At 42.9% G+C, this 26,442-nt stretch overlaps 2 protein-coding genes across 2 annotated transcripts in view; one reads left to right on the forward strand and one right to left on the reverse strand.

Moving 5' to 3' along the window:
- The window catches only part of LOC133619176 (uncharacterized), a 170,400-nt gene that overhangs the window by 38,895 nt on the left and 105,063 nt on the right, over positions 1-26,442 (reverse strand). The gene's annotated exons all lie outside the window — the stretch shown is intronic.
- Positions 7,865-24,484, forward strand: LOC133619170 (uncharacterized). Its single transcript, XM_061980090.2, has 3 exons — positions 7,865-8,082; positions 8,164-8,319; positions 21,626-24,484. Exons 2-3 carry the CDS (start codon positions 8,208-8,210, stop codon positions 23,716-23,718), a joined length of 2,205 nt encoding a protein of 734 aa, XP_061836074.1. The 5' UTR covers positions 7,865-8,082; positions 8,164-8,207; the 3' UTR covers positions 23,719-24,484.

Below are 26,442 nucleotides of genomic sequence, written 5' to 3' on the forward strand. Positions count from 1 at the left end.
CCGATGTGCAGTGCAAGAAGAACTCGCCTCGCCGTAGGTGTCTCTGTTTTTAAATTTTGGACAGCCACGGGAGGGGCCGTATCAGGACCCGACGTCTCCAAGAAGATGAGGTGGACGAGAAGAGAAGAGGCAAACTTGACACAGCTCCAAGCACATTTTGTTTTAACTGTTTATGTATTGTGTGTGCTGGGCTGCTGCATAATGTGAAGCAGCTTCAGCTATGTAATCAGGGAATGCTCAAATAATTGGGGAAGCGCGGGAACTTTTTCCTCAGAGCGTGGGGTGACACTGTGCGAGGGTGCAGTTCCACGCGCTCTCCTCATGAGCTACATTGAATCCTGTCTCTGTTTGATTCCTTGCTTCTTGTCCCGTTTAACAGATAGTTCGGTCCTTGAACCTGACAACCGCGAGCACACAACTGGACGCACAGTTTGTGCTAAAAGTGTAGTGTCACCAGTGTTGGGACTAACGCGTTACAAAGTAACGCGTTACAAGTAACGCGTTAGTGTAACGTCGTTACTATCGGCGGTAACTAGTAATCTAACGCGTTATTTTTTATATTCAGTAACTCCGTTACCGTTACTACATGATGCGTTACTGCGTTATTTTGCGTTATTTTTTATGTAGTAACGGCTAGAAACTGAGAAGATCTGAGTGTTGCAGCGCTGCTGAAGAGGCGACAAAAAAGAGGCGCGCCGCGCGCTGTCTGTGTGTACGTGTGTGTGTGTGTGTGTGTGTGTGTGTGTGTGTGTGTGTGTGTGTGTGGGAGGGGGCGTGTCTGTGTCTACTATCAAGACGTCATGGCGAACCCCGAAGCAGAGTTTCTTAAAATGGAGATATTTTCAGTACGTTTCTTTTATCGACCACAAAGAAAAGAACATTTTAGTTGAATGTAAGTTTCAAATATGCTGAAACAGCGACAAAAACAACATGCTTCGACAAAGCTAGTAAAGAGACACACACTTCACCTCCAACAGCGGCTGGATTTTAATGAGGCACTGCACACTGAAGGTACACACACTCTGTCAATTCTCTTATATACTCTTTCATTTTAGACTTTTAGAGTGTTTGATTATCACATCACTCTAAATGTTTAGACTATAAAGTTCACAAACCTAAAGAGGGATACTAGTGGGCCAGGCTAATATTTCCTTTTCTCTAAACTAAGTGGGGAAATGTGTAGAGTGTTCTGGGCTTCAGACATGATTTTATTTCAGAATTCCTTGAGAAAACGCCTGGTTAGGCTTTATGTATGTAGTGTGTGCCTTTCTTGTTTTACAGCTATGTTGTTATTATGCTGTTTGTTACTTATGTATGTTAAGTTGCAGCTATTTAAAATAGTTTTGTCAATTTGTTCTGGTCTGAAACAAATTGGCCCTTTAAAACATATCTTTGTCTTTGTGTGTTGTATGTAGAGCACCAGTGTTGGGTTAGTTACTGAAAAACAGTAACTAGTTATAGTTACTAGTTACTTCATTTCAAAAGTAACTCAGTTACTTACACCAAAAAGTAATGCGTTACTGTGAAAAGTAACTATTTAGTTACTTCTTTTTTTCTTCTTTTTTTTTTAAAGCTCCAATTAATGCCCTTTTAGCCTTTATTTTAGTACTGTTATTGTAGTGGAGAATAATACAATGTGTTGATCAACTTGACATGCATTTGCATTACTGAACTCTGCTAAGCAATGTGCTCGACATACAACACACAAAGACAGAGATATGTTTCAAAGGCCAATTTGTTTCTGGCCAGAACAAATTGACAAAACTATTTTAAATAGCTGCAACATAACATACATAAGTAACAAACAGCATAATAACAGCATAGCTGTAAAGCAAGGAAGGCACACACTACATACACAAAGCCTAACCAGGCATTTTTTCCTCAAGAAATTCTGACACAAAATCATGTCTGAAGCCCAGAACACTCTACACATTTCCCCAGTTTTAGTTTAGAGATAAGGAAAGATTGGCCTGGCCCACTAGCATCCCTCTTTATGATTGACAGAGTGTGTGTACCTTCAGTTCTGAAATATGAGCAGAGGCAGAGTTAATCCTTACTTGGTGAAGTGTCATTGGAGTCTCTGTCTCTCTTTACTAGCTTCGTCGAAGCATGTTGCTATGTAGCTTGTTTTAGCAGATTTGAATTGCTGTTTTGGGCAGTAGATGGGATCTTTGATCCAAAGCACAATTTACATTTAACTAAATTGTTATTTTCTTTGTGCTCGACAAAAGAAAAGTAGTGAAAATATCTCCATGTTAAGAAACTCGACTTCTGGCTCCGCCATGATCAGACACGCCCCCCCCCCCCCTCTCCTCCCTCCACACACTCACACTCACACTCACACACAGAGCGCGTGTCTCTCTCTCTTCTCCGGCTTGTGACACAAGAAGAATCAGAACGACACAGCAGCCCTCCGATAAAACACACTTTATACTACAAAAAAAGTAACGTAAAATAACACAGTAACGCATCATGTAGTAACGGTAACTGAATTACTGAATATAAAAAAATAACGCGTTAGATTACTAGTTACCGCCGAATCTAACGGCGTTACAGTAACGCGTTACAAAGTAACGCGTTAGTCCCAACACTGTAGACCACATTGCTTAGCAGAGTTCAGTGATGCAAATGCATGTCAAGTTGATCAACAGATTGTATTATTCTCCAGTGCAATAACAGTACTAAAATGAAGGCTAAAAGGGCATTAAATGGGGCCTTAAAAAAATAAAATAAAAATATATAAGTAACTAAATAGTTACTTTTCACAGTAACGCATTACTTTTTGGTTTAAGTAACTGAGTTAGTAACTGAGTTACTTTTGAAATAAAGTAACTAGTAACTGTAACTAGTTACTGGTTTTCAGTAACTAACCCAACACTGAGTGTCACATATGAGAAGTCCCCTAAAGTGATGATATGATACCAGATTCCATGGTACCATGATGGTACCATGGAATCTGTTGTACAGCAGGCAGCGTGCGAACATATCTGAGTACGCAAGGGGCCTAGATCTTCCTGCAAAAAGCAGATACGAGCAAAAAATCTATGCAATCTGTGGTCCATGTACCAGTGGTGTTAGGCCAAAGAATCACTTGATTAGAATACAGTGTTTTATTTTCAGTCAGTGTTACTGTTCAAACTGTGTTTAGTGTTACAGTGGCCCAAAATATTAAAAACACTTGTGAAATAAAACCTCTGTCTTGTTTTTAATGAATACTTAGGCCTACTACACTACTGTATTCTAATGTCGGTCATTATGGTGGTACTTGGAGGGCCAAGTTTTTACTGGGGTGGTAGTCGGTGAAAAAACTTTGAGAAGCACTGCATTACAATATTCCAAACATTATCAAGGTTGAGCAATCAATATCTATATATAAACACAAATGTCAAAGAAAGTAAAGTACGACACAATACAAATAGATATACTGTACATTACCTTTTACATTTGGGGTGGTATAGCTCGGTTGGTAGAGCGGCCGTGCCAGCAACTTGAGGGTTGCAGGTTCGATCCCCGCTTCCGCCATCCTAGTCACTGCTGTTGTGTCCTTGGGCAAGACACTTTACCCACCTGCTCCAAATGTGTCAGGGCCTGGTAAAAGGATAGGACTCAGATGCAGAGTAGGGAACTTAGACAGGCTCTTATTTTGACAGCTTCCTTTTCACCTCCAAAGTCAAGGATTACAATATCTGTTTTATCCAAAAAAACTAACCGCCAAAAACGGTTCCAAGAAATAGGAACAACCAAAAATCGCTCCGAACGGAGGAAAACACAAAAGCAAAGACGAACTATAATTAATATACAGGTAAAAGCCAGTAAATTAGAATATTTTGAAAAACTTGATTTATTTCAGTAATTGCATTCAAAAGGTGTAACTTGTACATTATATTTATTCATTGCACACAGACTGATGCATTCAAATGTTTATTTCATTTAATTTTGATGATTTGAAGTGGCAACAAATGAAAATCCAAAATTCCGTGTGTCACAAAATTAGAATATTACTTAAGGCTAATACAAAAAAGGGATTTTTAGAAATGTTGGCCAACTGAAAAGTATGAAAATGAAAAATATGAGCATGTACAATACTCAATACTTGGTTGGAGCTCCTTTTGCCTCAATTACTGCGTTAATGCGGCGTGGCATGGAGTCGGTGAGTTTCTGGCACTGCTCAGGTGTTATGAGAGCCCAGGTTGCTCTGATAGTGGCCTTCAACTCTTCTGCGTTTTTGGGTCTGGCATTCTGCATCTTCCTTTTCACAATACCCCACAGATTTTCTATGGGGCTAAGGTCAGGGGAGTTGGCGGGCCAATTTAGAACAGAAATACCATGGTCCGTAAACCAGGCACGGGTAGATTTTGCGCTGTGTGCAGGCGCCAAGTCCTGTTGGAACTTGAAATCTCCATCTCCATAGAGCAGGTCAGCAGCAGGAAGCATGAAGTGCTCTAAAACTTGCTGGTAGACGGCTGCGTTGACCCTGGATCTCAGGAAACAGAGTGAACCGACACCAGCAGATGACATGGCACCCCAAACCATCACTGATGGTGGAAACTTTACACTAGACTTCAGGCAACGTGGATCCTGTGCCTCTCCTGTCTTCCTCCAGACTCTGGGACCTCGATTTCCAAAGGAAATACAAAATTTGCATGGTTGGGTGATGGTTTGGGGTGCCATGTCATCTGCTGGTGTCGGTCCACTTTGTTTCCTGAGATCCAGGGTCAACGCAGCCGTCTACCAGCAAGTTTTAGAGCACTTCATGCTTCCTGCTGCTGACCTGCTCTATGGAGATGGAGATTTCAAGTTCCAACAGGACTTGGCGCCTGCACACAGCGCAAAATCTACCCGTGCCTGGCTTACGGACCATGGTATTTCTGTTCTAAATTGGCCCGCCAACTCCCCTGACCTTAGCCCCATAGAAAATCTGTGGGGTATTGTGAAAAGGAAGATGCAGAATGCCAGACCCAAAAACGCAGAAGAGTTGAAGGCCACTATCAGATCAACCTGGGCTCTCATAACACCTGAGCAGTGCCAGAAACTCATCGACTCCATGCCACGCCGCATTAACGCAGTAATTGAGGCAAAAGGAGCTCCAACCAAGTAATGAGTATTGAACATGCTCATATTTTTCATTTTCATACTTTTCAGTTGGCCAACATTTCTAAAAATCCCTTTTTTGTATTAGCCTTAAGTAATATTCTAATTTTGTGACACACGGAATTTTGGATTTTCATTTGTTGCCACTTCAAATCATCAAAATTAAATGAAATAAACATTTGAATGCATCAGTCTGTGTGCAATGAATAAATATAATGTACAAGTTACACCTTTTGAATGCAATTACTGAAATAAATCAAGTTTTTCAAAATATTCTAATTTACTGGCTTTTACCTGTATATATAAACACAAATGTCAAAGAAAGTAAGGTACGACACAATACAAATAGATATACTGTACATTACCTTTTACATTTGGGGTCAGGGCCGGCCCGTGGCATAGGCCGTATAGGCAAATGCTAAGGGCGCCGTCCATCAGGGGGCGCCACGCCAGTGCCACAAATGTTGGAGAAAAAAAAAAAAAAAAAAAAAGTTGGTACTATTATTTCTAAATACAAAAAATAATCTCACGTTAATTAAAATGCAAAGTAAAGCCTATTTAATAGAAATATTATTTGTTACAACATTACGCCCCCTCCCCCCCCCCCGCACGGTGCGCCCCCTCCCTTCCCGTATCATGACTCTTTTTGGACGTCACCACATCAAAAAATCAACACAAGATGTCAAAACGGCCAAAACTGTCAGGTGCCCAGGGAAGAAAAAAGAGAAAAGAAGAGGAGTAGAAACGGGAAAAGACAGAGGTAGCAGTTGGGTAACGTTAGCCTACATGAAATTATTTGTCTGTTACAGAATGTGATAGTAACCTGGCTTTTTAGCATTACCGGTAAGCTAATGTTACATGATTCGGCAATTGCTAATCAATAAATAGCTAGTTCTGTTTTAACGTCAGGTTAATATTGTAGAGGGGGCTAAATTGTTATGGAAAATAATAATGTAACGTTAGGTAATTACAGTACTCCCACCTTACATTCCTCAGGGACATTTGTATTAGATCTTTTAAGCAGGTGTTTTTTGTTTACATTGTTATTGCCTTCTGGTTAGCTAATGTTTGCCCTGCAGATAATAGTCACTTTTCCACCCCTTTATATATTAGGTATAGTTGTAAGGAAAAAAAAAAAAAGGTCAAAGACAAAGCTATTCGGGTTCTTGTGAGTATATACACTTCACTGCCGATGTGGGGGGGCGCCACCTAAAATCATGCCTAGGGCGCCAGATTGGTTAGGGCCGGGCCTGTTTGGGGTGGTATAGCTCGGTTGGTAGAGCGGCCGTGCCAGCAACTTGAGGGTTGCAGGTTCGATCCCCGCTTCCGCCATCCTAGTCACTGCTGTTGTGTCCTTGGGCAAGACACTTTACCCACCTGCTCCAAATGTGTCAGGGCCTGGTAAAAGGATAGGACTCAGATGCAGAGTAGGGAACTTAGACAGGCTTTTATTTTGACAGCTTCCTTTTCACCTCCAATGTCAAGGATTACAATATCTATTTTATCCAAAAAAAAACTAACCGGCAAAAAAGGTTCCAAAAAATAGGAACAACCAAAAATCGCTCCGAACGGAGGAAAACACAAAAGCAAAGACGAACTATAATTAATATATGCTATAAAATGTATAAACAAAAAACGCTCCAACAGGAGGAAGAAACAACAACTATGAAAAACTCTATACTATCGAATCTAATAAAGTATTAACAAAAATTGTCACTCAAAAATGTGAGGAAAGAATGAAAAATAACTGAAACTTACCACTTCGGCTGAATAAACTGAATAACAAAAAATCACTCTGCTCAGGAGGAAGAAAGGAAAACTCAAAATAGCAACGAAGGGATTCAGAATCAAAGAACATAATCACAAGACGAGGCAAGGCAAGACAAGGCATGGACATGGGCATGGCTGCTAGAGAGCACGAATAAACGAAACAATCTGGCACAGAACAAAGGAAGGAGTGGGCTTATAAGACACATGAGGGTAATAGGGAACAGGTGGAAACAATTAGGGAATCGGGATGACGTCAGACTGATGACACAAAAGGAAGGGCAAGTGACCTGAAACGAGAGGAGAGTTACTTTTCAAACTAAAACATGCACATCACAAGACAGAAAAAACCAAGACAAGACATCCCTCACCGCGGTGTGACAAAATGTAACTTAGATATTGGGTTTCACTATGTAAAACGCTTTGAGTCACGAGAGAAAAGCGCTATATAAATATAATTCACTTCACATTATATTAATTTATATTATTATGTATTGTCTACCTTGTACTTTTTTCTTTCTTTTTTTTAATGTCATTGCCTGAAATAAATAAATGAATAAAAAAAAAAAGAATGAATATAAAGGAAAAAAATACAAAACATAGGCTTTTTAATAAATGGAATCCCTCTAATAAAGACAATAATTTAAAGACGTATCTATCTTTTAATATTTTTCAAGATTGTATTAATAATTTAAAATCTTTTATCCAATCCGAGGATTTGGGTTTTACTTGTTTTTTGTTGTTGTTTTTTTTTAATCAAATCTTATGTATAAAAAAATAGCTTGCAACATAATTATATCAATAATAATTTTAGGTCGGTATCTTTCGTAAAAATGCCAAATTTAAATGAAGAGTTTTATGTGTGAGGAGTTTTATGTATGAGGAGTAGGGAACGGAAGTGGCTGACTTTTGGCGCATGCGCAAAGGGGTGGGGTAAGCAAGAGCGCTGACGATACAGCAGCTATATCGATTCACTGCAAATATAGCAACACAAATGTCAAGGATTCGTCTTTTCTAAAGTCCACGAAACAGAAGTTGCGTTTGGAGCGGTGGAATTTTACCTGACGAGAAGATTGACGACTCGACTTTGTTGACGTACCATTATTTTGAAAAAAAAAAAAAAACGGAAGTCGTTGCCTTTTCGCGCATGCGCAAAGAAATCGCGCAGCGGCAAAGACTTAGGAGCGGACCAAGATGGCGGACTGAGAGGCTGTGGTTTTCCGGGTAAGTCTTAAATGTACCTTCTAAAAGCAAATATAGTAACAAATACCTATTTTGTCTTTTCTAAAACACTCAAAACGGAAGTTGAGTTGGGAGCAATGCCGTGAAGATTGAAGACTTGAGAGCACATGGACGACTACTGCTATGCTAAGATGGCGACGTCATGTAAAAGAGAACATGAAAGAGAATCAACTTCCAGCAAATCACCAACGGAGAAAAAGATAAAAACCAAGGATGAAGGTGAGTGTGTTGAAGTTTCGTCATTTGAAAGCCATCATAAGTCCTGAAATGAGTGTAGTTGTTGCATACTTGCCAACCCTCCCAATTTTTTCCGGGAGACTCCTGAATTTCAGTGCCCCTCCCGAAAATCTTCCGGGGCAACCCATTCTCACGAATTTCTCACGATTTCCACCAGACAACAATATTGGGGGCGTGCCTTAAAGGCATTGCCTTTAGCGTCCTCTACAACCTGTCGTCACGTCCGCTTTTCCTCCATACAAACAGCGTGCCGGCCCAGTCACACAATATATGCAGCTTTTACACACACACACACACACACACAAGTGAATGCAAATCATACTTGTTCAACAGCCATACAGGTCGCACTGAGGGTGGCCGTATAAACAAGTTTAACACTGTTACAAATATGCGCCACACTGTGAACCCACATCAAACAAGAATGACAAACACATTTCGGGAGAACATCCGCACCGTAACACAACATAAACACAACAGAACAAATACCCAGAACCCCTTGCAGCACTAACTCTTCCGGAATGCTACAATATACACCGCCCACTACCACCAAATCCCACCCCCCACCTCCATCTCCCAAATTCGGAGGTCTCAAGGTTGGCAAGTATATTATAAATAAATAAATAAATGGGTTATACTTGTATAGCGCTTTTCTACCTTCAAGGTACTCAAAGCGCTTTGACAGTATTTCCACATTCACCCATTCACACACACATTCACACACTGATGGAGGGAGCTGCCATGCAAGGCGCTAACCAGCAGCCATCAGGAGCAAGGGTGAAGTGTCTTGCCCAAGGACACAACAGACGTGACTAGGATGGTAGAAGGTGGGGATTGAACCCCAGTAATTAGCAACCCTCCGATTGCTGGCATGGCCACTCTACCAACTTCACCACGCCGTCCCTTCAAAAGAACTACCATGAATTGATTAACGTGGACTTAAACAAGTTGAAAAAGGTATTTGGGGTTACCATTTAGTGGTCAATTGTACGAAATATGTACTGTACTGTGCAATCTACTAATAAACGTTTCAATCAATCAATCAAAGTCAAAATGGATGAACCCCCAGTGGTAATTATGGATTAGCACTGAAATTCTCTTACTTAATGGAACCTTTGTCAACATGCACAAAGCAACTTGGCGGACAACTACATACCGTATTTTCCGCACTATAAGGCGCACCTAAAAACCACAAATTTTCTCAAAAGCTGACAGTGCGCCTTATAACCCGGTGCGCTTTATATATGGATAAATATTAAGATTCATTTTCATAAAGTTTCGGTCTCGCAACTACGGTAAACAGCCGCCATTTTTTTTCCCCGTAGAAGAGGAAGTGCTTCTTCTTCTACGCAAGCAACCGCCAAGGTAAGCACCCGCCCCCATAGAACAGGAAGCGCTTCTTCTTCTACTGTAAGCAAAATGGCTCCTACTAAGCGACCGGGATCCGGTTCATGAAAAGACGCAATCTCTCCATCCGCACACGGATTACTATTTCACAGCAACTGATATTCCTGTGAACCGCACTGTGGATACAACGGGAGCACGTACAGTGAATATTCGCACCACAGGGAATGAGAAGTCATTCTTCACTGTGGTTCTAGCTTGCCATGCTAATGGCCAGAAACTTCCACCCATGGTGATATTCAAAAGGAAGACCTTGCCAAAAGAGACCTTTCCAGCCGGCGTCATCATAAAAGCTAACTCGAAGGGATGGATGGATGAAGAAAAGATGAGCGAGTGGTTAAGGGAAGTTTACGCGAAGAGGCCGGGTGGCTTTTTTCACGCAGCTCCGTCCATGTTGATATACGACTCCATGCGCGCCCACATCACGCTGGTTTTTAATATATTATTAAAGTTTGACTGACCTATCCGACTGTTTTTTTGACATTCCTTTAGCGCAGTTAGATGCGGCTTATAACACGGGGCGGCTTATAGGTGGACAAAGTTTTGAAATATGCCGTTCATTGAAGGCGCGGCTTTTAACCCAGGGCGGCTTATGGTGCGGAAAATACGGTACATATATCGTTTGCTAATTTGGGCCCTAAAACAATCAATTGACACAATAAAATCAGATTTTTTTCTAAATTTGTTTTTTCCGGCTGACTGTTTGGATTACAAGTAAAACGTGATTTTTATCAGACTCGACTATAACGCCAACAGGCCCCAATGTGGCCCTAATAATAATAATAATACATTTTATTTGGTATAGCGCTTTTCAGAGTACTCAGAGACGCTTTACAGGATAAAAAATTTAAATTAGAGCTGTCCGATAATATCGGACTGCCAATATTATCGGTTGAAAAATGCTTAAAAATGTAATATCGGAAATTATCGGTATCGGTTTCAAAAAGTAAAATATATGACTTTTTAAAACGCCGCTGTACGGAGTGGTACCGAAGCAGTTGCGTCTCCCAGTCAGCAGCCCCTCCCCCTCTCCGACACACAACACAGCAGTTGACAACTGCAGCATGAGAGGTTTACTGGCGACGCTTGATGACCCCATCAAACGACCGCGAGCGCAGCATAACAACAACAAGAGTGTGTTGTTGCCGGTGCTGTAGCCGTGGCTAACAAGCAAGCTCCCTCGGTGACTGACTAACGACATGGTTTGGGATTATTATAAAGTGTCTCTGACGGATAAAAAAACTGGCAATTTGCAATGACTGCAAAAAGTTGGTTATGCGAGGAGGAACCAAGACGTCTTCCTTTAACCACTTCAAGCACTCACCACTAGCTTGCAGCACATTTTTGTTGCTCATACAAATACGTTAGAGCAGGGCAGATGGAGCCCAGTTTATTATTATTATAGAGATTTATTTGAAATAGGGACAGATACAAAAACATCATTTCCTGTTATACAGTATGCCAGGCAGTCTTGCACTAACGGAAGACTTTCTTATTGTTTACTTTATTACTCTAGTACAGGGGTGCTCATTACGTCGATCGCGAGCTACCGGTCGATCGTGGAGGGTGTGTCAGTCGATCACCAGCCAGGCATAAAAAAAATAGTCCTAAAAATGAGCGATCATAAATCTTCACTATGACATCACTTGATTGACATTCACGGCACCCGAGGGTCTTCTGAGGTGACGCTGGCTGCTGCCAGCTCATTAAAATTACCGACTGGAAGGCGAGAAACACTTTATTTCAACAGACTCTGGCGCCGTACCTGTCGTCAAAACTCCAAAGACCGACTTGCACAATTGCACAGTTGCGCTAACAAAATAAGAGTCTCAGAAAGCTGGCATGCACAAGCTAGCAAGCTACGGAGTTTGCCGACAATGTATTTCTTGTAAAGTGCATACAAAGGAGTACGGAAGCTGGACAAATAAGATGCCAAAAACCAACCACTTTCATGTGGTATTGGACAGAAAGGAGGACTTTTTTTCTCCTCCATTCGAAAATGCGGACGTTATCATCACCACTGTCTGATTCCTATCAATGCAAGTCATCAGAATCAGGTAATACACCAACTTATATTCTTGTCTTCATGAAAGAAAGGAATCTATATGTGTTAAACATGCTTGTATTATCTTTAAACACCTTTAACTTGTTAACAATATTAACTATATGTGTTAAACATGCTTGCATTATCATTAAACACCTTTAACTTGTTAACAATATTAACTATATGTATTAAACATACCGTATTTTCCGCACCATAAGGCGCCCTGGGTTATAAGCCGCGCCTTCAATGAACGGCATATTTCAAAACTTTGTCCACCTATAAGCCGCCCCGTGTTATAAGCCGCATCTAACTGCGCTAAAGGAATGTCAAAAAAACAGTCAGATAGGTCAGTCAAACTATAATAATATATTAAAACCAGCGTGATGTGGGCGCGCATGGAATCGTATATCAACATGGACAGAGCTGCGTGAAAAAAGCCACCCGGCCTCTTCGCGTAAACTTAAACTTACCTTAACCACTCGCTCATCTTTTCTTCATCCATCCCTTCGAGTTAGCTTTTATGATGACGCCGGCTGGAAAGGTCTCTTTTGGCAAGGTCTTCCTTTTGAATATCACCATGGGTGGAAGTTTCTGGCCATTAGCATGGCAAGCTAGAACCACAGTGAAGGATGACTTCTCATTCCCTGTGGTGCGAATATTCACCGTACGTGCTCCCGTTGTATCCACAGTGCGGTTCACAGGAATATCAGTTGCTGTGAAATAGTAATCCGTGTGCGGATGGAGAGATTGCGTCTTTTCATGAACCGGATCCCTGACGCTTAGTAGGAGCCATTTTGTGGTCTTTACAGATGTAAACACACAAAGGAAATGAAACGTATGGTATATCCGCGCTCTTTTTCTTCTTCTACGCGGGCGGGTGGTTGCTTACCGTAGAAGAAGAAGCGCTTCCTGTTCTATGGGGGCGGGTGCTTACCTTGGCGGTTGCTTGCGTAGAAGAAGAAGCGCTTCCTGTTCTACCGGGAAAAAAGATGGCGGCTGTTTACCGAAGTTGCGAGATCGAAACTTTATGAAAATGAATCTTAATATTAATCCATATATAAAGCGCACCGGGTTATAAGCCGCACTGTCAGCTTTTGAGTAAATTTGTGGTTTTTAGGTGCGGCTAATAGTGCGGAAAATACGGTACATTGTTTAATGCATCCAGCGGGGCATCACAGCAAAATTAGGCATAATAATGTGTTCATTCCACCACTGTATATATCGGTATCGCTTGGATATCGGCAAAAAAGCCATTATCGGACATCTCTAATTAAAATATAAAACTGTTCAAAGTAATAATATAAAATACAGGAAATATAAAAGCAGTACATTGTAAAATACATAATAACACTGGACATTTACAAGACAGGACATTACAAGACACAGAACACTAATCACTGGTTAAAAGCAGACCTGAAGAGGTGTGTTTTGAGGAGGCTTTTGAAGGTATGAAGGTCTGAGCAGTCACGGATGGGTTTGGGAATAGAGTTCCAGAGGGTGGGAGCAGCGATGGAGAAGGCTCTATCACCCCAGGCCCGGAGCTTGGTTCTGAGTGGTGGGGAGAGGAGGTTGGCATCAGAGGAGCGGAGGTTGCGTGAAGGGGTATGGTGGTGAAGCAGGTTGGTGAGGTAAGCAGGGGGCCTGGTTGTGGAGGTCTTTGTGGGTGAGGAGGAGGATTTTAAAGTGGATCCGGTGAGGAACGGGGAACCAGTGGAGTTTCTGAAGGACTGGAGTGATAGATGGATGGATGGAACTTTATTGATTCCTTCAGGGGAGATGGATAGAACTTTGTTGATTCAAGAAAGTTCCCTCAGGAAAATTAAAATTCCAGCAGCAGTGTACAGAATTGAGATCGAATTTAAAAAGTAAATAATGAATAATGGGGGTATAAATGGAAACAAAATAGAAAAATATCACAATAAGAATAAACATAAAAAGCAACAATGAAAATAAAAATATAACAGTAAAATAAGAATATAACAAGAGAAACTAGGCAGTAGTGACCATGTTGGGAAAAAGTATTGCACTGTTATTGTTTTACATCCCCTGTCATCCTAGTACCCCCCCTGGCCCCCTCCCCCCAGAGAAGTGTTGTACTAGAGATGCGCGAATAGGCAATTATTTCATCCGCAACCGCATGACAAAAGTCGTCAACCATCCGCATCCACCCGAATTAACATTTAATCAACACCGCACCCGCCCGCACCCGCCCGTTGTTATATATCTAATATAGACGATGCAAGGCATTAGTGAGGTTATAAAGCTTTTGCCTGTTAAAGAAAGGCGACTGATCCAATGCAGCAATCATCTGGGAGCCGCAATGAGCGCACCTCCAAGCGCGTGGAGGTGAGATGTCCCTCGCACCCGGGCTCGCGCCCGAGGCTTCAGCGCGCACCGCGGCGCCCATCCTACTCGTCGCGGCCTAGCCCTCGCTGCTCTCGCTGCCGGCGACGGCCGGGTATGGGCCCGACGCTCCAGCGCCATCCATTTTCAGGGCTAGTTGATTCGGCAGGTGGGTTGTTACACACTCCTTAGCGGGTTCTGACTTCCATGGCCACCGTCCTGCTGTCTATATCAACCAACACCTTTTCTGGGGTCTGATGAGCGTCGGCATCGGGCGCCTTAACCCGGCGTTCGGTTCATCCCGCAGCGCCAGTTCTGCTTGCCCCACCCTTTTCGTAAGCGCACTGCGCGCGGAGTGACCCCTGTTACGCGCCCCCGGCAACGGGGGTGGCGGGCAGGTAAGCTGCGCGGGCGGAGCGCGCGGAGTGACCCCTGTTACGAGCCCCCGGCAACGGGGGTGGCGGGCAGGTAAGCTGCTTACCTGCTGCGCGTGACGCCGGCCGCGGCGAAGGCGGACGAGGCGGGGTGTCGTGCGGTGGGCGCGGTGGTGACCCTGGACGTGCGTCGGGCCCTTCTCGCGGATCACCTCAGCTACGGCTCCCGGTGGGGCCCTCTCGGGGGAAGGGGCCTCGGTCCCGGACCCCGGCGAGGCATCCCTTCTCCGCTCCGTAAAAGTGTTCATCTCTTTTTTTTTTTTTTCTTCTGTTGTGGCATATGCTGCAGGTGCCTGCTCGTTTTTCGTATGTGGGTAACAACATTTAACTATGTATATATATTTCCGAATTGGTTTAACTGCCACCCGCCTGAATCTATTTAAAATCTAATTTTTTTTTTATTTCAACCGCCCGACCCGACCCGCGGATAAAATCTAATTTTTTTATATTTCAACCGCCCGAACCGCGGATAATCTGCGGACTCTGCGGTTGTGTCCGCAAACCGCGCATCTCTAAGTTGTACAGTCTAATGGCGTGTGGGAAAAATGAGTTTTTTTAGTCTATTAGTCCTGCACTTGGGATGAAGCAGTCTAGCACTGAACAGGCTCCTCTGGCTCCTGACAACGCTATGCAGAGGGTGACTGGCATCATCCAGGATGCTCACTAGTTTTTCCACAGTCCTCTTCTCTGCCACCGTCACCAGTGAGTCCAGTTTTATTCCAATCGTAGAACCGGCCCGCCTGATCAGTTTCTCCAGTCTGGAGATGTCCTTCTTAGATGTACTGCTCCCCCCAGCACAATACCATGTAGTACAGAACACTGGCAACCACAGATTGGTAGTACATCCACAAGAGTTTTTTTTTACAGATTTTGAAGGAGTGCAGCCTCCTCAGGAAGTACAGCCTGCCCTGTCCTTTCCTGTACAAGTGGTCCGTGTTTACAGTCCAGTCCAGCTTATTGTCCACCCACACCCCGAGGTACTTGAATGAGTCCACGGTCTGTACCTCGACTCCCTCGATCACAATAGGTTGTGACCTTGGACTCGACCTCCCGAAGTCAATGACCAGCTCCTTGGTCTTTGACGGATTGAGCTGCAAGAGGTTCCTGTGGCACCAGACAGCAAAGTCCCTCACCAGCCTCCTAAACTTCTTCTTCTTCTCGTCCCTGATGCACCCGACGATGGCTGTGTCATCCGCATACTTCTGGGTGTGACACAGCTCTGAGTTGTAGCAGAAGTCAGCGGTGTACAGGGTGAAGAGAAGAGGGCCCAGCACCGTTCCCTGCGGTGCTCCGGTGCTGCTGATCACAGTGTCAGACGGGATGTCCTTCGGTCTGACGTACTGTGGCCTATCGGTGAGGTAGTTTGAAATCAAGGCAACCAGGCATGGGTCCCCTTGCATTCTGTCCAGGTTGGCCTGGAGAAGGCGGGGCTGGATAGTATTAAAGGCATTGGCGAAGTCCAGGAACAGGATCCTCACAGTGCCATTTCCCTTATCCAGGTGTGAGTGGGCTCGGTGCAGCAGGTAAAGGATAACATCCTCCACACCAACGCCTGCCTGGTACGCAAACTGCAGGCTGTCCTGGGCATGTTGCACCTGTCAATCAATCAATGTTTATTTATATAGCCCTAAATCACAAGTGTCTCAAAGGGCTGCACAAGCCACAACGACATCCTCGGTACAGAGCCCACATAAGGGCAAGGAAAAACTCACCCCAGTGGGACGTCGATGTGAATGACTATGAGAAACCTTGGAGAGGACCGCATATGTGGGTAACCTCCCCCCCCCCTCTAGGGGAGCCTGAATGCAATGGATGTCGAGTGGGTCTGACATAATATTGTGAGAGCACAGTCCATAGTGGATCCAACATAATAGTAAGAGTCCAGTCCATAGTGGATCCAACATAATAGTGAGAGTCCAGTCCATAGTGGGGTCAGCAGGAATCCATCCCGAGCGGAGACGGGTCAGCAGCGCAGAGATGTTCCCAACCGATACACAGGCGAGCGGACAGCCAGCACTTCATCCATGGCCACCAGACTGTGTCTCCCCCTCCACAAGGGATAGGGGGAGCAGAGGAGAAAGGAAAAGAAACTGCAGATTACCTGGTCGAAGAAGGGGGTCTATTTAAAGGCTAGAGTATACAAATGAGTTTTAAGATGGGACTTAAATGCTTCTACTGAGGTAGCATCTCTAACTGTTACCGGGAGGGCATTCCATAGTACTGGAGCCCCAATAGAAAACGCTCTATAGCCCACAGACTGTTGGCTATAGAGTGTGCACACCTGTGGTCTGAGGAGGCTGAGAAAGAGCTGTTCCATTGTCTTAATTATATGAGAGGTGAGCGCCACTGGTCTGTAGTCGTTCAGCTCACTGGGGCAGTTCTTTTTGGGAACTGGAACGATGCACGACGTCTTCCAGAGGGTGGGCACTCTCCCCAGCTGCAGGCTGAGGTTGAAGATCCGCTGGAGTGGTTCACCCAGTTCTGCAGCACAGGTTTTCAGGAGTCGGGGCACCTTGTCTGGGCCTGCTGCTTTCCTAGTCTGTAGCTTCCTCAGTTGACCTCTGATCTGGTCCGCAGAGATGACTAATGTCTGCGTAGAGGTGGTGGAGGGGGGTGCTTCCATGGCTGGGGGGAGGTCCATTGAGGAGAGAAGAAGAGGGGGTGGCTGTGATGGGGAGTGGGGGGTGGAGAGGACACGGGCTGCTTGAACCGGTTGAAGAAGTTATTCATCTCATTGGGCCTCTCTATTGTCCCCCCAACAGCCCTGGTCTTTGTCTTGTGGCCTGTGATGGTTTTCACACCTTCCCAGACCTCCCTCATGTTGTACTGCTCCAGCTTCTTCCTGTAGCTGTCCTTAGCCTCCCTCACGCGTCGTTTCATCTCCCACTGTGCTGCTCTCATTGCCTCACTGTCTCCACTCCTGAAGGCAGCTTTCTTCTTGTTGAGGACAGCTTTAACCTCTTGTGTTACCCAGGGTTTGTTATTAGGGTAGCACCGAACAGTCTTAGCAGGGCAGGTCACGTTCACGCAGAAGTTGAGGTAATCCGTGAGACAGTGAGTCAGCCCTTCAATGTCCTCACCCTGTGGAAGCAGCACATTCCAGTCTGTGGTGTTGTAGCAGTCCCTGAGGGCATCTTCCATTTCAGGGGACCATCCACTCACAGAGCAAGTGTTAAAGGGGAACATTATCACCAGACCTATGTAAGCGTCAATATATACCTTGATGTTGCAGAAAAAAGACCATATATTTTTTTAACCGATTCCCGAACTCTAAATGGGTGAATTTTGGCGAATTAAACGCCTTTCTAGTATTCGCTCTCGGAGTGATAACGTCACATCGGGAAGCAATCCGCCATTTTCTCAAACACCGAGTCAAATCAGCTCTGTTATCTTCCGTTTTTTCGACTGTTTTCCGTACCTTGGAGACATCATGCCTCGTCGGCGTGTTGTCGGAGGGTGTAACAACACCAACAGGGACGGATTCAAGTTGCACCAGTGGCCCAAAGATGCCAAAGTGGCAAGAAATTGGACGTTTGTTCCGCACACTTTACCGACGAAAGCTATGCTACGACAGAGATGGCAAGAATGTGTGGATATCCTGCGACACTCAAAGCAGATGCGTTTCCGACGATAAAGTCAAAGAAATCTGCCGCCAGACCCCCATTGAATCTGCCGGAGTGTGTGAGCAATTCAGGGACAAAGGACCTCGGTAGCACGGCAAGCAATGGCGGCAGTTTGTTCCCGCAGACGAGCGAGCTAAACCCCCCTGGATGTCTTGGCTCACACCGTCCCTTATGCCACCGAAGATGATCAAGAGAAGAATATCGACCCTAGCTTCCCTGGCCTGCTGACATGAGGGTATGTCTACAGAATATATTAATTGATGAAAATTGGTCTGTCTGCACTCTCAAAGTGCATGTTGTTGCCAAATGTATTTCATATGCTGTAAACCTAGTTCATAGTTGTTAATTTCCTTTAATGCCAAACAAACACATACCAATCGTTGGTTAGAAGGCGATCGCCGAATTCGTCCTCGCTTTCTCCCGTGTCGCTGGCTGTCGTGTCGTTTTCGTCGGTTTCGCTTGCATACGGTTCAAACCGATATGGCTCAATAGCTTCAGTTTCTTCTTCAATTTCGTTTTCGCTACCTGCCTCCACACTACAACCATCCGTTTCAATACATGCGTAATCTGTTGAATCCATACCTGCATACAATTAGTACGGTTTTCATCAACCTATTCCGGGTTACGGTTGCAGTGATAAAAAATACGGTTTTTCATTAATTAAAAAAATATTTTTTTAAAGTTTTATTCACGAAATCGCGTAACAACAATGACAATCGACACTGCTTCCCGTAACTTCCTATCGAGCCATTCCGAATGCCATGCGCGAGGCTATTTATAGCACCGCTGCCAAGCACGAGGCACCAGTTGCCATTGTTTCCAAACGAGCGAACGATCATGGAATCAGCCGGAGAAAAATCGCAAACGAGTCTTAAACCGAAAAGAAAACTGCAGTCATTCCGTGAAGAATATTCAAAAGCCTATCCGGGAATAATTATCCGTTCCAAAAAGGGTGAAAACTACGCGAATTGCACCTTGTGCAGACAAGATTTTCCGATCGGACACGGAGGAATTAGCGATGTAAAAGACCACGTTGGGACAAAAAAACACAAGTCTAATGCCGTTGCTAAATTTGGATTTTAGCCACAAAAAGGTAATGACACCAATGTTATCTATTGGAATTGTTTAGTACCGTATTTTCCGCACCATAAGGCGCCCTGGGTTATAAGCCGCGCCTTCAATGAACGGCATATTTCAAAACTTTGTCCACCTATAAGCCGCCCCGTGTTATAATCCGCATCTAACTGCGCTAAAGGAATGTCAAAAAAACAGTCAGATAGGTCAGTCAAACTTTAATAATATATTAAAAACCAGCGTGATGTGGGCGCGCATGGAGTCGTATATCAACATGGACGGAGCTGCGTGAAAAAAGCCACCCGGCCTCTTCGCGTAAACTTACCTTAACCACTCGCTCATCTTTTCTTCATCCATCCATCCCTTCGAGTTAGCTTTTATGATGACGCCGGCTGGAAAGGTCTCTTTTGGCAAGGTCTTCCTTTTGAATATCACCATGGGTGGAAGTTTCTGGCCATTAGCATGGCAAGCTAGAACCACAGTGAAGGATGACTTCTCATTCCCTGTGGTGCGAATATTCACCGTACGTGCTCCCGTTGTATCCACAGTGCGGTTCACAGGAATATCAAAAGTCAGTGGAACCTCGTCCATGTTGATAATGTTCTCTGGCCGGATCTTTTTTTCAGCTATCTTGTTTTTACAATATGCACGGAAAGTAGCCAGCTTTTCTTGAAAGTCTTTAGGCAGTTGCTGTGAAATAGTAGTCCGTGTGCGAATGGAGAGATTGCGTCTTTTCATGAACCAGAAACCTGTCGCTTAGTAGGAGCCATTTTGTGGTCTTTACAGATGTAAACACACAAAGGAAATGAAACGTAATATCCGCGCGCTTCTTCTTCTTCTACGCGGGCGGGTGGTTGCTTACAGTAGAAGAAGAAGCGCTTCCTGTTCTATGGGGGCGGGTGCTTACCTTGGCGGTTGCTTGCGTAGAAGAAGAAGCACTTCCTCTTCTACGGGGAAAAAAGATGGCGGCTGTTTACCGTAGTTGCGAGACCGAAACTTCATGAAAATGAATCTTAATATTAATCCATATATAAAGCGCACCGGGTTATAAGCCGCACTGTCAGCTTTTGAGTAAATTTGTGGTTTTTAGGTGCGGCTAATAGTGCGGCAAATACGGTACTGTTATACTGTTAAAAGTGTTTATACTATTTATGCTTTCAAGTCCAAGTTGAAGAAATCTTGTTAAATGTTGACAGCATAACTACCAAAATACAGAAGTATGTCTTTAATATTTTTGCAGTGCTATTTCTGTTGAAAAGTTAAAATTATTACATTAGAGATGTGATGTGCCACTTTTCAAGTGTCTGATGGCTTAAATAAATTTTCATAAATTTTTCATATTTTGAATTCTTTTGAAAGGCTTACAAAAAAACTACATTAGAATTGTAATTCCATGCTATTGACAGGACTATTAATTTTAATGAAGTTAGCTTACCATGTTTACAGTATGATAATTGTGATAAAAATGTGAATTTTAGGCACAGAATATTGTTTACAATTGAACAAGGCAGTAGATTATACAAGCTTGGACAGAAAGTTAATAATGACACCAATTTTTTTTTTTATGGAATTGTTTAGTACTGTTTTACCATTTGTTTACTGTAAAAAGTCTTTATACTGTTTATACTTTCAATGAACAAATTGAAGTCTTGTGAAAGGTTGACAGGATAACTGGCATTAACTGTCAAAATAATTTCAAACTATTGAAGTTATCTTACAGAATAAACATGTCAATCAACCCATATGATTTTTGCTGTAATATTTTTGTTTTGAAAAGTCACTGTGACTGATAGAAAAGTGATGGTTTTAGCAACATTTTAACCTGTCTGAATGCAATCAATCATTTTGCGTCGGGGGCTTTGCCCCCCTGAACCTCCCACCAGGACTTTGTCCTGGACCTACCGGGGCCTGTGGCCCCTGGACCCTGGCTACTAGGTTTTTCTGATTTCAAAAGTTGGCAGGTATGGTACAGCTAACTTGGACTTTTACAGGTTGTTCTTTTTGCTTTGTTTGATATTCTGTACCTGGCTAGCCCATTAGTGGGAGCTGAGAATACGGTTAAAAATGTTCATGACTTCAAATTCAGCTAAACATGTGAACGTGTACTCCTCTGGAAATAAACTATAAATAATCAAGTTTAAAGGTTCAATATTTATATATTGGTTTAAAATAGCCTAATGGGAAAGCATTTTAGTTTAAGTAAATGAAGGAATCCTTTTTGACCCTGCCTTTTAAAAAAATTAGGATTTGTTGGGAGCTAGAAACAAAACGAGGATATTGAATCTGGACCGAAATCGTCCAAATTCTAACAATTCCCAATCTTAATAATGTCTGAGTCAAAGTGTTTTTGTGTTGGTTGTGTCCCACAGACATCCAGCAGCTGATTAGTTATCCAGAGGTACTTCCCACTGAGTCCTGGGTAGGGCGCTGGACTCTGATGCAGGAGGATGCAGAGCCCCCCCACATCAAAAAGGAAGAGGAGGAACTTTCAATCTTTCAGGAGGGAGAGTGTCTTCTAAGGCCGGAGGAAGCTAAACTCACCAAGTCGCCACTGACTGTTGTCTCTGTGAAGACTGAGGATGATGAAGAGAAACCACCTGAGACCTTTCGTTGGTTGTGTCCTGCAGACAACCAGCAGCTGAGTAGTCATCAAGAAGAACTTCCCTCTCAGCTGCAGTGGGTTGATTCTAACCTGAAGGATCCACAGCCACCCCAAATTAAAGAGGAAGAGGAGGAACTCTGGATCACTCAGGAGGGAGAGTGTCTTCTAGGGACGCAGGAAGCTGATCTCACCAAGTTGCCACTGACTGTTGTCACTGTGAAGACTGAAGATGATGAAGAGAAACCACTAATTGGTCATCCAGAAGAACTTCCACCTCAGCTGCAGATTGAAGGCTCCACTTTGAAGCAAGAGCGTCCCTGGCCCCCCCACTTTAAAGAGAAAAAGAAGGAATTCTGCATAATGCAGGAAGCTGGTCTCACCAAGTCGCCACTGACCGTCTCTGTGAAGACTGAGGATGATGAAGGGAAACCACCTGAGACCTTTCGTTGGTTGTGTCCTGGAGACAACCAGCAGCTGAGTAGTCATCAAGAAGAACTTCCCTCTCAGCTGCAGTGGGTTGATTCTAATCTGAAGCAAGAAGATCCACAGCCACCCCAAATTAAAGAGGAAGAAGAGCAATTCTGCATCACTCAGGAGGGAGAGTGTCTTCTAGGGACGCAGGAAGCTGATCTCGACAAGTTGTCACTGACTGTTGTCACTGTGAAGATTGAAGATGATGAAGAGAAACCACAACCAGACAAATTCTTAGCTCCACTATCAGACAGTGAGTCTGAAGACGACGATGAAGAACTTTTGAGCAGCGATACAGACTGTGAAGGGGATATGAGGACTCACACTGACAACAAACATTCTAAATGCTCTAAGGTGAAACCCACAGGAGAAAAGCCATTTAATTGTTCAGTTTGTGCTAAAAACTTCACTCAAAAAAGCAGTTTGACTGAACACATGAGAACACACACAGGAGAAAAACCATTTAATTGTTCAGCTTGCGCTAAAAACTTCACTCACAGGAGCAGTTTGGCTCAACACATGAGAACACACACAGGAGAAAAAACATTTAATTGTTCAGTTTGCGCGAAAAACTTTACTCACCAGTCCAGTCTGATTCAACACATGAGAACACACACAGGAGAAAAACCATTTAATTGTTCAGCTTGTGCTAAAAACTTCACTCACAGGAGCAGTTTGAATCAACACATGAGACGACACACAGGAGAAAAACCATTTAATTGTTCAGCTTGTGATAAAAACTTTACTCTGAAGATCGGTCTGATTGAACACATGAGAACACACACAGGAGAAAAGCCATTTAATTGTTCAGTTTGTAGTAAAGGCTTTTTTCGAAAGAGCCATTTGACTGAACACATGACAACACACACAGGAGAAAAATCATTTAATTGTTCAGTTTGTGCTAAAAACTTTACTCAAAAAAGCAGTTTGACTCAACACATGAGAACACACACAGGAGAAAAACCATTTAGTTGTCCAGCTTGTGCTAAAAACTTCACTCACAGGAGCAGTTTGACTCAACACATGAGAACACACACAGGAGAACAACCATTTAATTGTTCAGCTTGTGCTAAAAACTTTACTCACAGGAGCAGTTGGGCTGGACACATGAGAACACACACAGGAGAAAAAAAATTTAAATGTTCAGTTTGTTTTAAAAACTTTGCTCTCAAGAGCAGTTTGACTGAACACATGAGAACACACACAGGAGAAAAACCATTTAGTTGTTCACTTTGCGATAAAAGCTTTAGTCAAAAGAGTAATATGGCTCAACACATGAAAACACACACAGGAGAAAAAACGTTTAATTGTTTAGTTTGTGGTAAAACCTTTTCTCGTAAGGGTAATTTGACTACACACATAACAACACACAAGCGGAAAGACATTTAATTGTTTTGTTTGTGATAAAGGCTTTTTCAAGAGAAAGCCTTGACTGCACACATTGGTGTTGAGTTTGGAGGGAAAACTATTTTTTTAGTGCACCTTATAGTCCAAAAAATACGGTATTTTAACCAAGTTCTTTATATCTATATATCTAAATAAATAAATAGACACACAATAAACTTTCCTTGGAAGAAGAAACATAAAATACTGTACGGACTTCTTAAGAGACATACATCATTTTAATTTAAATTGCTTGAGTATTTTTAGTTTCTTCTGTTTTAATTTGTAAAGGTTGTAGAGTATTTATTAAAGTGCGGTAAATAGTCCATCTCATACTGACTGGTATACACAAGCCATGGAAATGATATCAGTAGAACAAACTGTATTTAGTTTAGATAATAATGAGTCATATATTGGAATATGAGATCCATTATTTTTTATTTGTTTTTATTTATCTTTGTGGAAAATATTGGACACAATGTGTTGTCAAGCTTATGAGATGTGATGCAAGTGTAAGCCACTGTGACACCAATGTTCATTTTTTAAATGTTTTTATTAAATTGTTCATAAATAGCTGTGATGATCATGTAAATTAGGGGTTTCTTGATATTGTTGTTGATATTATTCATTTTTGTTTGACTACTTTTGGATTGTTTTGTGTCATGTGTGTGTGTCCTCTCAATTGCTCTGTTGATTGCTATTCTGAATGTTGCTGGGTCGGGTTTGGTTTTGGAATTGGGATTGTATTATTATTGAATTATTGTGTATAATTTTATTGTGTTGTACAATAAAAAAAATAAAATTAAAATCAGTGTGGTAATGAATCACGGTTGTACAATATTTTTAACTTGAAACAGTAATACACTCAATATTCGGTATAATGTGGTCCAATATGACGCGGTTGTGTCCTGGATCCCGAATTTTTGGAGGCTGTTACGCCCCACCGGAGTCAATTGCATTGTTTTCCAACAAATTATCGCATATTTACAAACTTACACAGTATATCTTTATAAAAGTCTCCAAAAAGAAAGACCAAGTGATGTCCCATTCACGTCATGTGACGTGGGGGAACCGTCCACCAAGCAGGTTTAGGCATCTGAAAAATTACCGTATTTTCTGCACCATAAGCCGCCCTGGGTTATAAGCCGCGCCTTCAATGAACGGCATATTTCAAAACTTTGTCCACGTATAAGCCGCCCCGTGTTATAAGCCGCATCTAACTGCTCTAAAGGAATGTCAAAAAAACAGTCAGATAGGTCAGTCAAACTTTAATAATATATTAAAAACCAGCGTGATGTGGGCGCGCATGGAGTCGTATATCAACATGGACGGAGCTGCGTGAAAAAAGCCACCCGGCCTCTTCGCGTAAACTTACCTTAACCCAGTGGTTCTCAAACTTTTTTTGTCATCCCCCACTTTGGACAAGGGGGAGTTTTCAAGCCCCACCTGCCCCCATCGCCCCAACAGAACGCTAATGCCAAGCTTAACATTTTCAAATTTATTGAACATCAAGTAACATCAAGTTGTATACATTCAAACTCAATAACATAACATAACAAGTTCAATAATAAATAAGATAACTGTGCAGCTGTGGTATAACTTGCATCAAGTTCAATAATAAATAAAATAACTAAGCATGACTGACACCAGGTCTATTGCAGCGGGGAGAATGAGCTGCTCAGCAATTGTGTGAGGTGTCATGTACTGTTTTGTCATGTCCGAGCCACCGTAGCATGTGTTCAGTGTGTGACGTCACGGGAGGGAGTGAGAGTTTGGACTCTCGAAGTTGTTAATAAACGGGAGCGATCCGAGGCATTGAGTTGAAACGTGTTGCCTGATTATTATTAAATTAAGACACCTAAATAAGCACATAGGTGAAACCGAGGACATAACTTGTGTTTTTTTGCATTGTGCAATTCTGTATGCAACTCTATATGAAGCCATTTGAGCGTTACTGTTTACTGATGTAGCTTTTACCATGCGCTTCTCCTGTTGACGGTACTCTGTCAGTTTTATTTGAAAGAAATCAAGTGGCTTATTGACGTGATTGGGGTGTGTGGTCTCGAGGTGTCTCTTTAATTTGTTGGGTCTCATGCTGTCTGCTGCTAGTGCTTTTAGACACAGAACACACAGGAGTCTCTCCTCTGCCTCCACCACCACTGCCGTGAATCCAAAGCAAGATACCCTTCATATTTTCTTTTCGGTTGGCTTTATGGTTGATTAGGCCCGTCAGATTTTTGTTTTTCTGCAGGCGCTGGCTCTGGCTCTGGTTCGACGACCTTTGAGGTGCCAGTCACAAATGTATCCATTTTGTGTAATTGTGGTCCACACATTAGCCTGCTACCCATCCGCGCGAAAGTTTGATCCGCTTAGCCCCGCCCCCATTAGTTACTGTTGCTATGTCTGTCAAACTTTCGCTCCTACCGAAAAATGTAAAGCCTACAGGAAAAATAAGTAATTTCCATTTATTTATATAGCGGATTCCACAGGCAGAATCACAAAGTGATTTACAGTGTGTATAGAAAATGAAAGCATAGTAAAAAAAAAAGATATAAGAATATAATTTTTTTTTTAATAATTAAAGTGAAATGTCCTCCCGTTCCTCGCGCCCCACCTGTCATGTCTCTATTCCCCACCAGTGGGGCGCGCCCCACACTTTGAGAAACGCTGCCTTAACCACTCGCTCATCTTTTCTTCATCCATCCATCCCTTCAAGTTAGCTTTTATGAT

The sequence above is a fragment of the Nerophis lumbriciformis genome, linkage group LG20, assembly GCF_033978685.3.
Source record: "Nerophis lumbriciformis linkage group LG20, RoL_Nlum_v2.1, whole genome shotgun sequence".
NCBI classification, from domain to species: Eukaryota; Metazoa; Chordata; class Actinopteri; order Syngnathiformes; family Syngnathidae; genus Nerophis; species Nerophis lumbriciformis.